At 49.9% G+C, this 11939-nt stretch overlaps 2 protein-coding genes across 2 annotated transcripts; both read right to left on the minus strand.

Moving 5' to 3' along the window:
• Positions 1-6213: 6213 nt before the first annotated feature.
• LOC119437656 (kinesin-like protein KIF18B) lies at positions 6214-6990 on the minus strand. The gene has a single exon (XM_037704655.1). It carries the CDS (start codon positions 6988-6990, stop codon positions 6214-6216), a length of 777 nt encoding a protein of 258 aa, XP_037560583.1.
• Positions 6991-9857: 2867 nt separating this feature from the next.
• LOC119437666 (kinesin-like protein KIF18B) lies at positions 9858-11072 on the minus strand. Its single transcript, XM_037704663.1, has one exon. The coding sequence runs from the start codon at positions 11070-11072 to the stop codon at positions 9858-9860; it is 1215 nt and encodes a 404-aa protein (XP_037560591.1).
• Positions 11073-11939: the final 867 nt, after the last annotated feature.

The raw sequence follows: 11939 nt of genomic DNA on the forward strand, positions 1-11939 counted from the left end.
CTCATTAATATTCTTTTTCAAAATTTTACCTTGTACCGCTGCCTATGATTTTAAGAGATCAGGTCGTATCCATCTTTTCCCAGCCTTTTTTCCACCAGTACTCTAATCGTCTCTTGCTGATCTCTACGGCTGATCTGTTTATGTTTCCTTCCACTTTAAACCCAAGCGCTTCTGGGAGTTGCACGGTTCTCTCTGGGTGGATCCCGTCGCATTCCATTAGGATGTGCTGAGTGGTCTCTGGATCTTTACTGCAGCATACACATGTCTCATCTAGTTCCGAATATTTCTTTCGATATGTTTTCGTCCTTAGGCAACCGGCTCGAGCCTCAAATAGCAAGGCACTGCTCTTTGTGTTATCGTACAGATTTTCCCTTCTAATTTCTTTCTTCTCATTCTTGTATACGTTTACTTTTGATATCACGCCACCGCCCATAGCGGTGCTGCAACAATATTGAAATCGTTTGATGGGCTGGTTATTTCATATACGAAAGGCTATGGACGTGACTCCCCACGTCGCACGATGCCGTCGACGCGGCAGCTTGCGCAACAGTAATCTTTACCGGGAAGCGTATGCGGGGAGCGCTACGTGCTTCTCATTGCATGTATAGGCGCAGAAGTATCTTATCAATTAGGTTGTTCGGATGCTTGTTTTGAGATTGTTCTTTATTGAAATATATGCTGTTCTGTATGTTGTATGCGTGATTCGAAAGAATGTATGCATTGTTCGCTTGACTTTGCTGAGTGCTTGTAGCCTCTGTATTATGGGCGTATGATGCCATTGCATTTGGGGGTATGAGCCATAGATGATGATAGTTTTTTCTCGATGCTACGCCACGAAGAAATCCCGGGATCCTCGCCATAAAAAGTTTCGCTGTAACATATTTCCCTAGACATTTGTTGGAAGTTAGGGCAGTGCGTGTCTGCTCTCGCTCGTATTGCGTCCCCACGCTGTTGTCTAGCACATTCTCAAGTCCCGCCTCCCGCTCCCCGCTCTTTTTCTTCATCCTCTCTTACAGGTCGAATGAGAAGCGTGGGGGAGGTCAATTACTGAGTTTGATAACTATAGTCGGATACAACTTTAGAAGACAGTGGCATTTGCCCCTCAAAGGCGGATGGACACGAGCCGGCACCAATAGGCGCGCACTTATGGTGACGTCATGAGCCGGACGGCCGGTGTCCCCGCCGACGGAGAACATGCCTAACATGGCCGCCCTCGCTTCGAACTGGGCCGAGTCGCGTCAGCTCTGTGCGTCTCCCTTCTCCAGAGTGAATTCGAATTGTTTGTGGTGGTCTGTCATGCCGTAAATATTATTGTGAGCTTACGATGCACAATTTGTGCCGCGTGCGTTTGTTCTGAGCCTTGAGCCGGCGAAGAGTGAGTGAGTGAAACAACTTTATTGTCGATCCGGCATAAAGGGGGGAAGGGGTAGGGGAATTAAAAGCGAGACACTAGCGTGCTCGAACGTCCCCCCCCCCCCCCCCCCCAAGAAAAAAAAAAAAAGATGACGGACCTCGCCCTACAAGTGGAAATAAAACAGGAGCGCACGACCTAGTGCCGCTATTCGTGCCACCATTTCGTTCCGACTACATCGGCGCTGTTTTACCGCCTACCTTCGGCTGAATGGCCGCGTTGAAGATGTTGAAGCGTGACGATAGATACAGGAGACTACAATACGTAAAAATGGGACAGTGGTACGTGTCACCTCAGCGGGCCCGGAGGATGGTCATTTTGTGATATAGAGCAATCTAATTATGCGAAAGGAAGAAAGAAAAAAATAACGAAAAAAAGGGGGGAACGCATTGCTTGCAACCAAGCTTCCCTCGAGAAGTATTGTTGCTCTTTTCCCCTCGAACTTTAACGTTGTACTTAACATACACAGTTGATTTGAGCGTGAGTTGCTAAAATGATAAACAGGCGCGAAGACGGGTAATTAAGTTTTCTTCAGATTATTTATTTATATATAAAAATCATTACGATTGAATGAAACAACGAAATAGTTATAAAAAGATCGATCAAGAGGCACACTGAGTCTCTCCGACTAAGTCCCGAGCAGCTCGAAAATATGCTGTTTTCCACGCATCTTGTTCAGCACAGCTCACAATGCGACACAACACGATATGGGTTCGACTACTCGAGGTTAGTAGACTAGGCCCATATCCGCGCTCGGCGACAAGACTGGAGTTGTGGACAGGACATCCTTAGACGACGCTGGACCACTGCCGCCCACGCTGGTGAACTAAGCTTGCAGCAGGGCTTCTTGGCTACCAGACCGTCTCTGAGCCCTCGCACCTGAGCCTGAACTATGCTCTTCCACATTTACATCTTCTCGAGCATACGCTGAAGTCCTTACACCTTGTGAGTGCACTTCTCGTTGGGCGCGCTGTATATGCGTGGACATGGGCACGTTCCCATTGAGCACATTTTTTTTGGCCTGTAGCTCGATCTTCATGGCCCGCTCAGCGCATATCCCAGGGTGCTGCACGTTTCTGCGTAGCTGAGCCTCACCGCCGTCGCTGTCCCAATCACAAGGACGTCGCCCGAGCCACCCCGCGAGTCCTTGAGGATGTGGGTCAGCTTGGAGTCCTGGTACGGCACTTGCTGCGTCCCGTTCTTCGGGCGGGCGTCGATGCAGTTGCCGAGGGCCAGCAGCGACAGGTTGAGCTTGGTACCCTCGCGCATCTGATCCTCTGTGTCCCTACTGGCCGCAGCTGCGCGCTCCGTGCTGGCAAGGTCAACAGAGCACATCGACACGCGAGTTTGCTTGCTCAGGCTTGTCGCATTCTCTGTCACTGTGACGTAGATCTGGAAGATGACGTGCGACCATGAAGACTCAGCATTAGCGTCGGGAGAATGCTGCGTCCGGTTCTTGTTTCCTTTCAAGAGCGGATCGAGGAGGGTACCGGCCTCTTTCACCTTGTGTATGGTAAGCTAAAATATGCCAATGCCCTTGACAGGGTCGAGGAACAGAAGGTCTCGAACAACCTTGTTGTAGACTTCTCGATAGGTGGCTGCTACGTCGCATGTCTGGCCCTCTGACCGCAGCTTGTCCACGCGCTGGTCCAACTTGCTGGGCATAAGGTAGACCACTGCGGGGCATTCCTCGCAGCCCAGCATGGCGAAAGTTGGCACCATTGTAAATTCCTCCGTGGTAGGGTTCCTCGACGTTGCGGTAGTCGGCCTTACCACGGGCGGGGGCGTGATGATCACGAGGACGACGCTGGTGGTCTCAGAGTCACGATCGCTCAGTAGGCGCACGCACACTGGCATGGTAAGGCGTACCCCGGGCGAAAGCGGGTCCTTGCTCGATCGGCGGCGTTTCGGGGCTGACGACTGCGCGGTCTCGTTAGAACGCCTCCTGAGGTTTGCTGGCCCCACCGTAGATTCTTTCGTGGTAGAGCTACTCCATAGATGCTGACGGATCCGGCCTGACCAAAGACGCGGGCTCGATGACCTTTTAAGATGGCGATCGTCCAGTTGGGCACCGGGCGCGTTCTCCTCCGCGTGCTCGGCTTACTTCGTCCTCTTCATCACCGCTGGAGCCATAGGAGCCGCGTAAGGGGGGGGGGGGGGGGGGGGCTCTGGAACCCCCTCCGAAGCCATCTGTTCCCCTCTCTCCCCTAAATTGTCATTTCCAGAGTTCTGTTACCCATATCATGTGATGTTTCTTTTCACAACCTCTACGTTTTCGGTTAAAGTTTTATTGCGACTAAAAGCTTACAGTATCATTGGTAGCGTGGACGTTCACGCCTTTAGTTTATACTTTCGCTTTATTTCTGCAAATCCTGACACTAGGAGGACAAGAGTATTAGAAGCACCAGCGCGGCTACCTCATCCGTATTTTTTCACTTCAACTTATTCTTTTTTTTTCAATTTGCACTGAGAATGCATAGACACAACTTATTTAAACATATACACAGGACACAGTTCATTATACTTCTAAAGAGAACGAGGTAGCCAACTAACAGTTATTTCTAATGGCATGTATAGCTTATGCCTAAAGCATGAATATGATCCTGTACGTTCAGCTCGCGTCAAATTGCTTTGCGTGTTTCTTTTTTGACCCTGAAAAAAAAAAAAAAAACCTGCAGACTTCCGTGACCCCTTCGGCAGAGTTTTCATGAACGGCTTGTGAAATGCACGATATGTGTCTCAGTATTGCTTTTGTTTCCAGTAGGCAATGCTAACGACTTATGACAAAAAAAAATTACCTCGCCATCACGGCCGTGCGAAGGCGGATGTTCAGCGCAGCTGTTCAAAACCACTACTACAACAGCTGAGTGGGGTATGCATTGCTTTATGGCTTTAAAGTAAGGGTAGTAATGCTATTTTAGAATAATGGTAGCAGTGGACGTATACTTTTGATATCACGCCACCGCCCATAGCGGTGCTGCAACAACATTGAAATCAGTTGATAGGCTGATTATTTCATATACGAAAGGCTATGGACGTGACTCCCCACGTCGCACGATGCCGTCGACGCGGCAGCTTGCGCAAATGTAATCTTTACCGGGAAGCGTATGCGGGGAGCGCTACGTGCTCCTCATTGCATGTATAGGCGCCGAAGCATCTTATCAATTATGTTGTTCGGATGCTTGTTTTTAGATTGTTCTTTATTGAAATGTATGCTGTTCTGTATGTTGTATGCGTGATTCGAAAGAATGTATGCATTGTTCGCTTGACCTTGCTGAGTGCTTGTAGCCTCTGTATTATGGGCGTATGATGCCATTGCATTTGGGGGTAGTGCTTGTAGCCTCTGTATTATGGGCGTATGATGCCATTGCATTTGTGGGTATGAGCCATAGATGATGATAGTTTTCTCTCGATGCTACGCCACGAAGAAAGCCCGGGATCCTCGCCATATAAAGTTTCGCTGTAACATATTTCCCTAGACATTTGTTGGAAGTTAGGGCAGTGCGTGTCTGCTCTCGCTCGTATTGCGTCCCCACGCTGTTGTCCAACACATTCTCAAGTCCCGCCTCCCCCTCCCAGCTCTCTTTCTTCATCCTCTCTTACAGGTCGAATGAGAAGCGTGGGGGAGGTCAATTACTGAGTTTGATAACTCAGTAAAAAGCTTCTTCGCGGTTTCGCACAACTTGTGATTCCCTACGGCCAAGAATGCTATGTTCCCGAAGAAACAAAACAAAAGGAAGTATATCTTTTTCATCGCGAAAAGGGATATGCAAAATAATGCGAGCAAACTTCCCTATACATCTAAAAAAGATGACGGACGTCGCCCTACAAGTGGAAATAAAACAGGAGCGCACGACCTAGTGCCGCTATTCGTGCCACCATTTCGTTCCGACTACATCGGCGCTGTTTTACCGCCTACCTTCGGCTGAATGGCCGCGTTGAAGATGTTTTTGAAGCGTGACGACAGATACAGGAGACTACAATACGTAAAAATGGGACAGTGGTACGTGTCACCTCAGCGCGCCCGGAGGATGGTCATTTTGTGATATAGAGCAATCTAATTATGCGAAAGGAAGAACGAAAAAAATAACCAAAAAAAGGAGGGAACGCATTGCTTGCCACAAAGCTTCCCTCGAGAAGTATTGTTGCTCTTTACCCCTCGAACTTTAACGTTGTACTTAACATACACAGTTGATTTGAGCGTGAGTTGCTGAAATGATAAACAGGCGCGAAGACGGGTGATTCAAGTTTTCTTCAGATTATTTATTTATATATAAAATCATTACGATTCAATGAAACCACGAAATAGTTATAAAAAGATCGATCAAGAGGCACACTGAGTCTCTCCGACTAAGTGCCGGGCAGCTCGAAAATATGTTGTTTTCCACGCATGTTGTTCAGCACAGCTCACAATGCGACACAACGCGATATGGGTTCGACTACTCGAGTTTACTAGACTGGGCCCATATCCGCGCTCGGCGACAAGACTGGAGTTGTGGACAGGACGTCCTTAGACGACGCTGGACCACTGCCGCCCACGCTGGTGGACTAAGCTTGCAGCAGGGCTTCTTGGCTACCAGACCGTCTTTGAGCCCTCGCACCTGAGCCTGAACTATGCTCTTCCACATTTCTATCTTCTCGAGCTTACGCTGAAGTCCTTCCACCTTGTGCGTGTACTTCTCGTTGGGCGCGCTGTATATGCGTGGACATGGGCACGTTCCCATTGAGCACATTTTTTTTGGCCTGTAGCTCGATCTTCATGGCCCGCTCAGCGCAAATTCCAGGGTGCTGCACGTTTCCGCCTAGTTTAGCTTCACCGCCGTCGCTGTCCCAATCACAAGGACGTCGCCCGAGCCACCCAGCGAGTCCTTGAGGATGTGGGTCAGCTTGGAGTCCTGGTACGGCACTTGCTGCGTCCCGTTCTTCGGGCGGGCGTCGATGCAGTTGCCGAGGGCCAGGAGCGACAGGTTGAGCTTGGTACTCTCGCGCATCTGATCCTCTGGGTCCCTACTGGCCGCAGCTGCGCGCTCCGCGCCGGCAAGGTCAACAGAGCACATCGAGACGCGAGTTTGCTTGCTCGTGCTTGTCGCATTCTCCGTCACTGTGGCGTAGCTCTGGAAGATGGCGTGCGACCATGAAGACTCAGCATTAGCGTCGGGAGCATGCTGCGTCCGGTTCTTGTTCCCTTTCAAGAGCGGATCGAGGAGGGTACCGGCCTCTTTCACCTTGTGTATGGTAAGGTACAATCTACGAATGCCCTCGGCAGGGTCGAGGAACAGCAGGTCTCGAACAACCTTGTTGTAGACTTCTAGATAGGTGGCTGCTACGTCGCATGTCTGGCCCTCTGACCGCAGCTTGTCCACGCGCTGGTCCAACTTGCTGGGCATAAGGTAGACCACTGCGGGGCATTCCTCGCAGCCCAGCATGGCGAAAGTTGGCACCATTGTAGATTCCTCCGTGGTAGGGTTCCTCGACGTTGCGGTAGTTGGCCTTACCACGGGCGGGGGCGTGATGATCCCGAGGACGACGCTGGTGGTCACGGAGTCACGATCGCTCAGTAGGCGCACGCGCACTGCCATGGTAAGGCGTACCCCGGGCGAAAGCGGGTCCTTGTTCGATCGGCTGGCGTTTCGGGGCTGACGACTGCACGGTCTCGTTAGAACGCCTCCTGAGGTTTGCCGGCCCCACCGTAGATTCTTTCGTGGTAGAGCTACTCCATAGATGTTGAGGGATCCGGCCTGACCAAAGACGCGGGCGTGATGACCTTAAGATGGCGATCGTCCAGTTGGGCACCGGGCGCGTTCTCCTCCACGTGCTCGGCTTACTTCGTCCTCTTCATCACCGCTGGAGCCATAGGAGCCGCTTACGGGGGGGGGGGGGGGGAGGGAGCCCTCTCCGAAGCCATCTGTTCCCCTCTCTCCCCAAAAGTGTCATTTCCGGAGTTCTGTTACCCATATCATTTGATGTTTCTTTTGAGCAACCTCTCCGTTTTCAGTTCAAATATTATTGCGACTAAAAGCTTACAGTATCATTGGTAGCGTGGACGTTCACGCCTTTAGTTTATACTTTCGCTTTATTTCTGCAAATCCTGACACTAGGAGGACAAGAGTATTAGAAGCACCAGCGCGGCTACCTCATCCGTATTTTTTCACTTCAACTTGTTCTTTTTTTTCAATTTGCACTGAGAATGCATAGACACAACTTATTTAAACATATACACAGGACACAGTTCATTATACTTCTAAAGAGAACGAGGTAGCCAACTAACAGTTATTTCTAATGGCATGTATAGCTTATGCCTAAAGCATGAATATGATCCTGTACGTTCACCTCGCGTCAAATTGCTTTGCGTGTTTCTTTTTTGACCCTGAAAAAAAAAAAAACTGCAGACTTCCGTGACCCCTTCGGCAGAGTTTTCATGAACGGCTTGTGAAATGCACGATATGTGTCTCAGTATTGCTTTTGTTTCCAGTAGGCAATGCTAACGACTTATGACAAAAAAAAATTACCTCGCCATCACGGCCCTGCGAATGCGGATGTTCAGCGCAGCTGTTCAAAACCACTACTACAACAGCTGAGTGGGGTATGCATTGCTTTATGGCTTTAAAGTAAGGGTAGTAATGCTATTTTAGAAGAATGGTAGCAATGGACGTATACTTTTGATATCACGCCACCGCCCATAGCGGTGCTGCAACAACATTGAAATCAGTTGATAGGCTGGTTATTTCATATACGAAAGGCTATGGACGTGACTCCCCACGTCGCACGATGCCGTCGACGCGACAGCTTGCGCAAATGTAATCTTTACCGGGAAGCGTATGCGGGGAGCGCTACGTGCTCCTCATTGCATGTATAGGCGCAGAAGCATCTTATCAATTATGTTGTTCGGATGCTTGTTTTTAGATTGTTCTTTATTGAAATGTATGCTGTTCTGTATGTTGTATGCGTGATTCGAAAGAATGTATGCATTGTTCGCTTGACTTTGCTGAGTGCTTGTAGCCTCTGTATTATGGGCGTATGATGCCATTGCATTTGTGGGTATGAGCCATAGATGATGATAGCTTTCTCTCGATGCTACGCCACGAAGAAATCCCGGGATCCTCGCCATAAAAAGTTTCGCTGTAACATATTTCCCTAGACATTTGTTGGAAGTTAGGGCAGTGCGTGTCTGCTCTCGCTCGTATTGCGTCCCCACGCTTTTGTCTAACACATTCTCAAGTACCGCCTCCCCCTCCCCGCTCTCTTTCTTCATCCTCTCTTACAGGTCGAATGAGAAGCGTGGGGGAGTCAATTACTGAGTTTGATAACTCAGTAAAACGCCTCTTGGCGGTTTCGCACAACTTCTGTTTCCCTACGGCCTAGAATGCTATGTTGCCGAAAAAACAAAAGAAAACGAAGTATATCTTTTTCATCTGGAAAAGGGATATGCAAAATTATGCAAGCAAACTTCCCTATACATCTCGTTTCACGCCCCCCCCCCCCCCAAAAAAAAAAAAGATGACGGACGTCGCCCTACAAGTGGAAATAAAAAAAGGAGCGCACGACCTAGTGCTGCTATTCGTGCCACCATTTCGTTCCGACTACATCGGCGCTGTTTTACCGCCTACCTTCGGCTGAATGGCCGCGTTGAAGATGTTTTTGAAGCGTGACGACAGATACAGGAGACTACAATACGTAAAAATGGGACAGTGGTACGTGTCACCTCAGCGCGCCCGGAGGATGGTCATTTTGTGATATAGAGCAATCTAATTATGCGAAAGGAAGAAAGAAAAAAAAAATAGCGAGAAAAAGGGGGGAACGCATTGCTAGCCACAAAGCTTCCCTCGAGAAGTATTGTTGCTCTTTACCCCTTGAACTTTAACGTTGTACTTAAAATACACAGTTGACTTGAGCGTGAGTTGCTAAAATGATAAAAAGGCGCGAAGACGGGTGATTCAAGTTTTCTTCAGATTATTTATTTATATATAAATTATGACGATTCAATGAAACCACGAAATAGTTATAAAAAGATCTATCAAGAGGCGCACTGAGTCTCTCCATCTAAGTCCCGAGCGGTTCGAAAATATGCTGTTTTTCACGCATGTTGTTCAGCACAGCTCACAATGCGACACAACACGATACGGGTTCGACTACTCGAGGTTACTAGACTGGGCCCATATCCGCGCTCGGCGACAAGACTGGAGTTGTGGACAGGACGTCCTTAGACGTCACTGGACCACTGCCGCCCCCGCTGGTCGACTAAGCTTGCAGCAGGGCTTCTTGGCTACCAGACCGTCTTGAGCCCTCGCGCCTGAGCCTGAACTATGCTCTTCCGCATTTCCATCTTCTCGAGCTTACGCTGAAGTCCTTGCACCTTGTGAGTGTACTTCTCGTTGGGCGCTTCGTATATGCGTGGACATGGGCACGTTCCCATTGAGCACATTCTTTTTGGCCTGTAGCTCGATCTTCATGGCCCGCTCAGCACATATCCCAGGGTGCCGCACGTTTCTTCATAGCTGAGCACCACCGCCGTCGCTGTCCCAATCACAAGGACGTCGCCCGAGCCACCCAGCGAGTCCTTGAGGATGTGGGTCAGCTTGGAGTCCTGGTACGGCACTTGCTGCGTCCCGTTCTTCGGGCGGGCGTCGATGCAGTTGCCGAGGGCCAGCAGCGACAGGTTGAGCTTGGTACCCTCGCGGATCTGATCCTCTGTGTCCCTACTGGCCGCAGCTGCGCGCTCCGTGCTGGCAAGGTCAACAGAGTACATCGACACACGAGTTTGCTTGCTCAGGCTTGTCGCATTCTCCGTCACTGTGACGTAGCTCTGGGAGATGGCATGCGACCATGAAGACTCAGAATTAGCGTGGGTGGTATGCTGCGTCCGGTTCTTTTCTTTCAAGAGCAGCTCGAGGAGGGCGCCGGTCGCCTTCGCCTTATGTTTGGTGAGGTTCAATAGGGCAATGCTCTTGGCCCGGTCGAGGCACAGCAGGTCTCGAACAACCTTGTTGTAGATTTCTAGATAGGCGACTGCTACGTCGCATGTCTGGCCTTCTGAGTGCAGCTTGGGCGCGCGCTGGTACAGCTCGCTGGCCATGCGGGATACCATTCCGTGGCATTCCTCGGAGCCCAGCAATGCGAAAGCTTTGTCGGCGCCAGTCGAAATGCACGCGAACAAAGAGCAATTGCAATCCTCAAGGAGCATCGTCACGATGCCCCTGGTGGTGTTCTCACACACATAAACATTGTCCTTTGTTTCATCCAAGAACTGATCAAACATGAGCATTTGGTCTTCATTTGGCTTGGCGTTAGCCCCGTCCCGAAAATGGAAAGACTCCGCCTCGGCCTTGGGGTCGAACACATGGCACCTGTAGTCCTGCACGCTGAAGATGCTTGCGGTCTGAAAGTCACTGACGCTCAGTAGGCGCACACGCGCTGCCACGTTCACCCAAACGCCGGGCGACGGCGGGTCTTTCCTCGATTGGCGACATTTCGTGGCTGACGACTGCGCGGCCTCGTTAGAACGTCTCTTGCGGTTTGGCGACACCATTGTAGATTCATCCGTGGTAGGGTGCCTCGACGTTGCGGGAGTCGGCCTTACCATGGGCGCGGGCGTGATGACCACGAGGACGATGCTGGTGGCCTCGGAGTCACGATCGCTCAGTAGGCGCATGCGCACTGCCATGGTCAGGCGTACCCGGGCTAAAGTGGGTGCTTGTTCGATCGGCGGCGCTTCGGTGCTGACGCCTGCGTGGTCTCCTCAGAACGCGTCCTGGCGTCTGGCGGCACCACTGTATATTCCTGCGTGGTAGAGTGTATCGATGTCGTGGGATCCGGCCTAACCAAATACGCGGGCGTGATGATCTAAGATGGCGATCGTCCAGTCGGGCACCAGGCGCGTTCTCGACCACGTGCTCGGCTTACTTCGTCCTCTTCATCGTTGGAGCCATAGGCGTCGCCTACGTGTTGGGGGGGTCTCTCTCAAGTGTCATTGCCAGAGTTCTGTTACCCACATCATTTAATGTTTCGTTTGAACTGCCGCTACCTCTTCAGTTACAATTTTATTACGGCTAAAAGCTTACTGAATCATTGTTAGCGTGGACATGCACGGCTTTTAATTCATACTTTAGCTTTATTTCTGCAAATCCTGACACTAGGAGGACAAGCGCATTAGAAGCACCAGTGGTGGCTATATGCCCCATCCGTATTTTTTCACTTCAACTTTTTTTTAAATTTGCACTGAGAACACCATGCATGGACACAATATATATTTAAACATATACACAGGACAAAGTTGACTTATATTTTAAGAGAAAGAAATAGTCACCTAGTAATTATTTCTACTGGTATAATTTGCATATGCCTAGAGCTTGACTATGTAGCTTTATGTTCACATCGCTTCAAATATATTTGCGTGCTTTTTTGACACTGAAAAAACCTGCAGACTTCAGTGACCCCTTCGGATTAGTCTTTTACCAACGGCATGTAAAATTCCTGTTAATGGTATGCGTCTCAGTATTGCTCCTCTTTCCAGTAGGCAATGCAGACTTAT

Source organism: Dermacentor silvarum, chromosome 1 (assembly GCF_013339745.2).
Source record: "Dermacentor silvarum isolate Dsil-2018 chromosome 1, BIME_Dsil_1.4, whole genome shotgun sequence".
NCBI lineage: Eukaryota > Metazoa > Arthropoda > Arachnida > Ixodida > Ixodidae > Dermacentor > Dermacentor silvarum.

Excerpts from the sequence above, each read along its gene's own strand:
- LOC119437656 (XM_037704655.1), bottom strand. The coding sequence starts at position 6,990 with ATGGCAGTGCGCGTGCGCCTACTGAGCGATCGTGACTCCGTGACCACC.
- LOC119437666 (XM_037704663.1), bottom strand. The coding sequence starts at position 11,072 with ATGGCAGTGCGCATGCGCCTACTGAGCGATCGTGACTCCGAGGCCACC.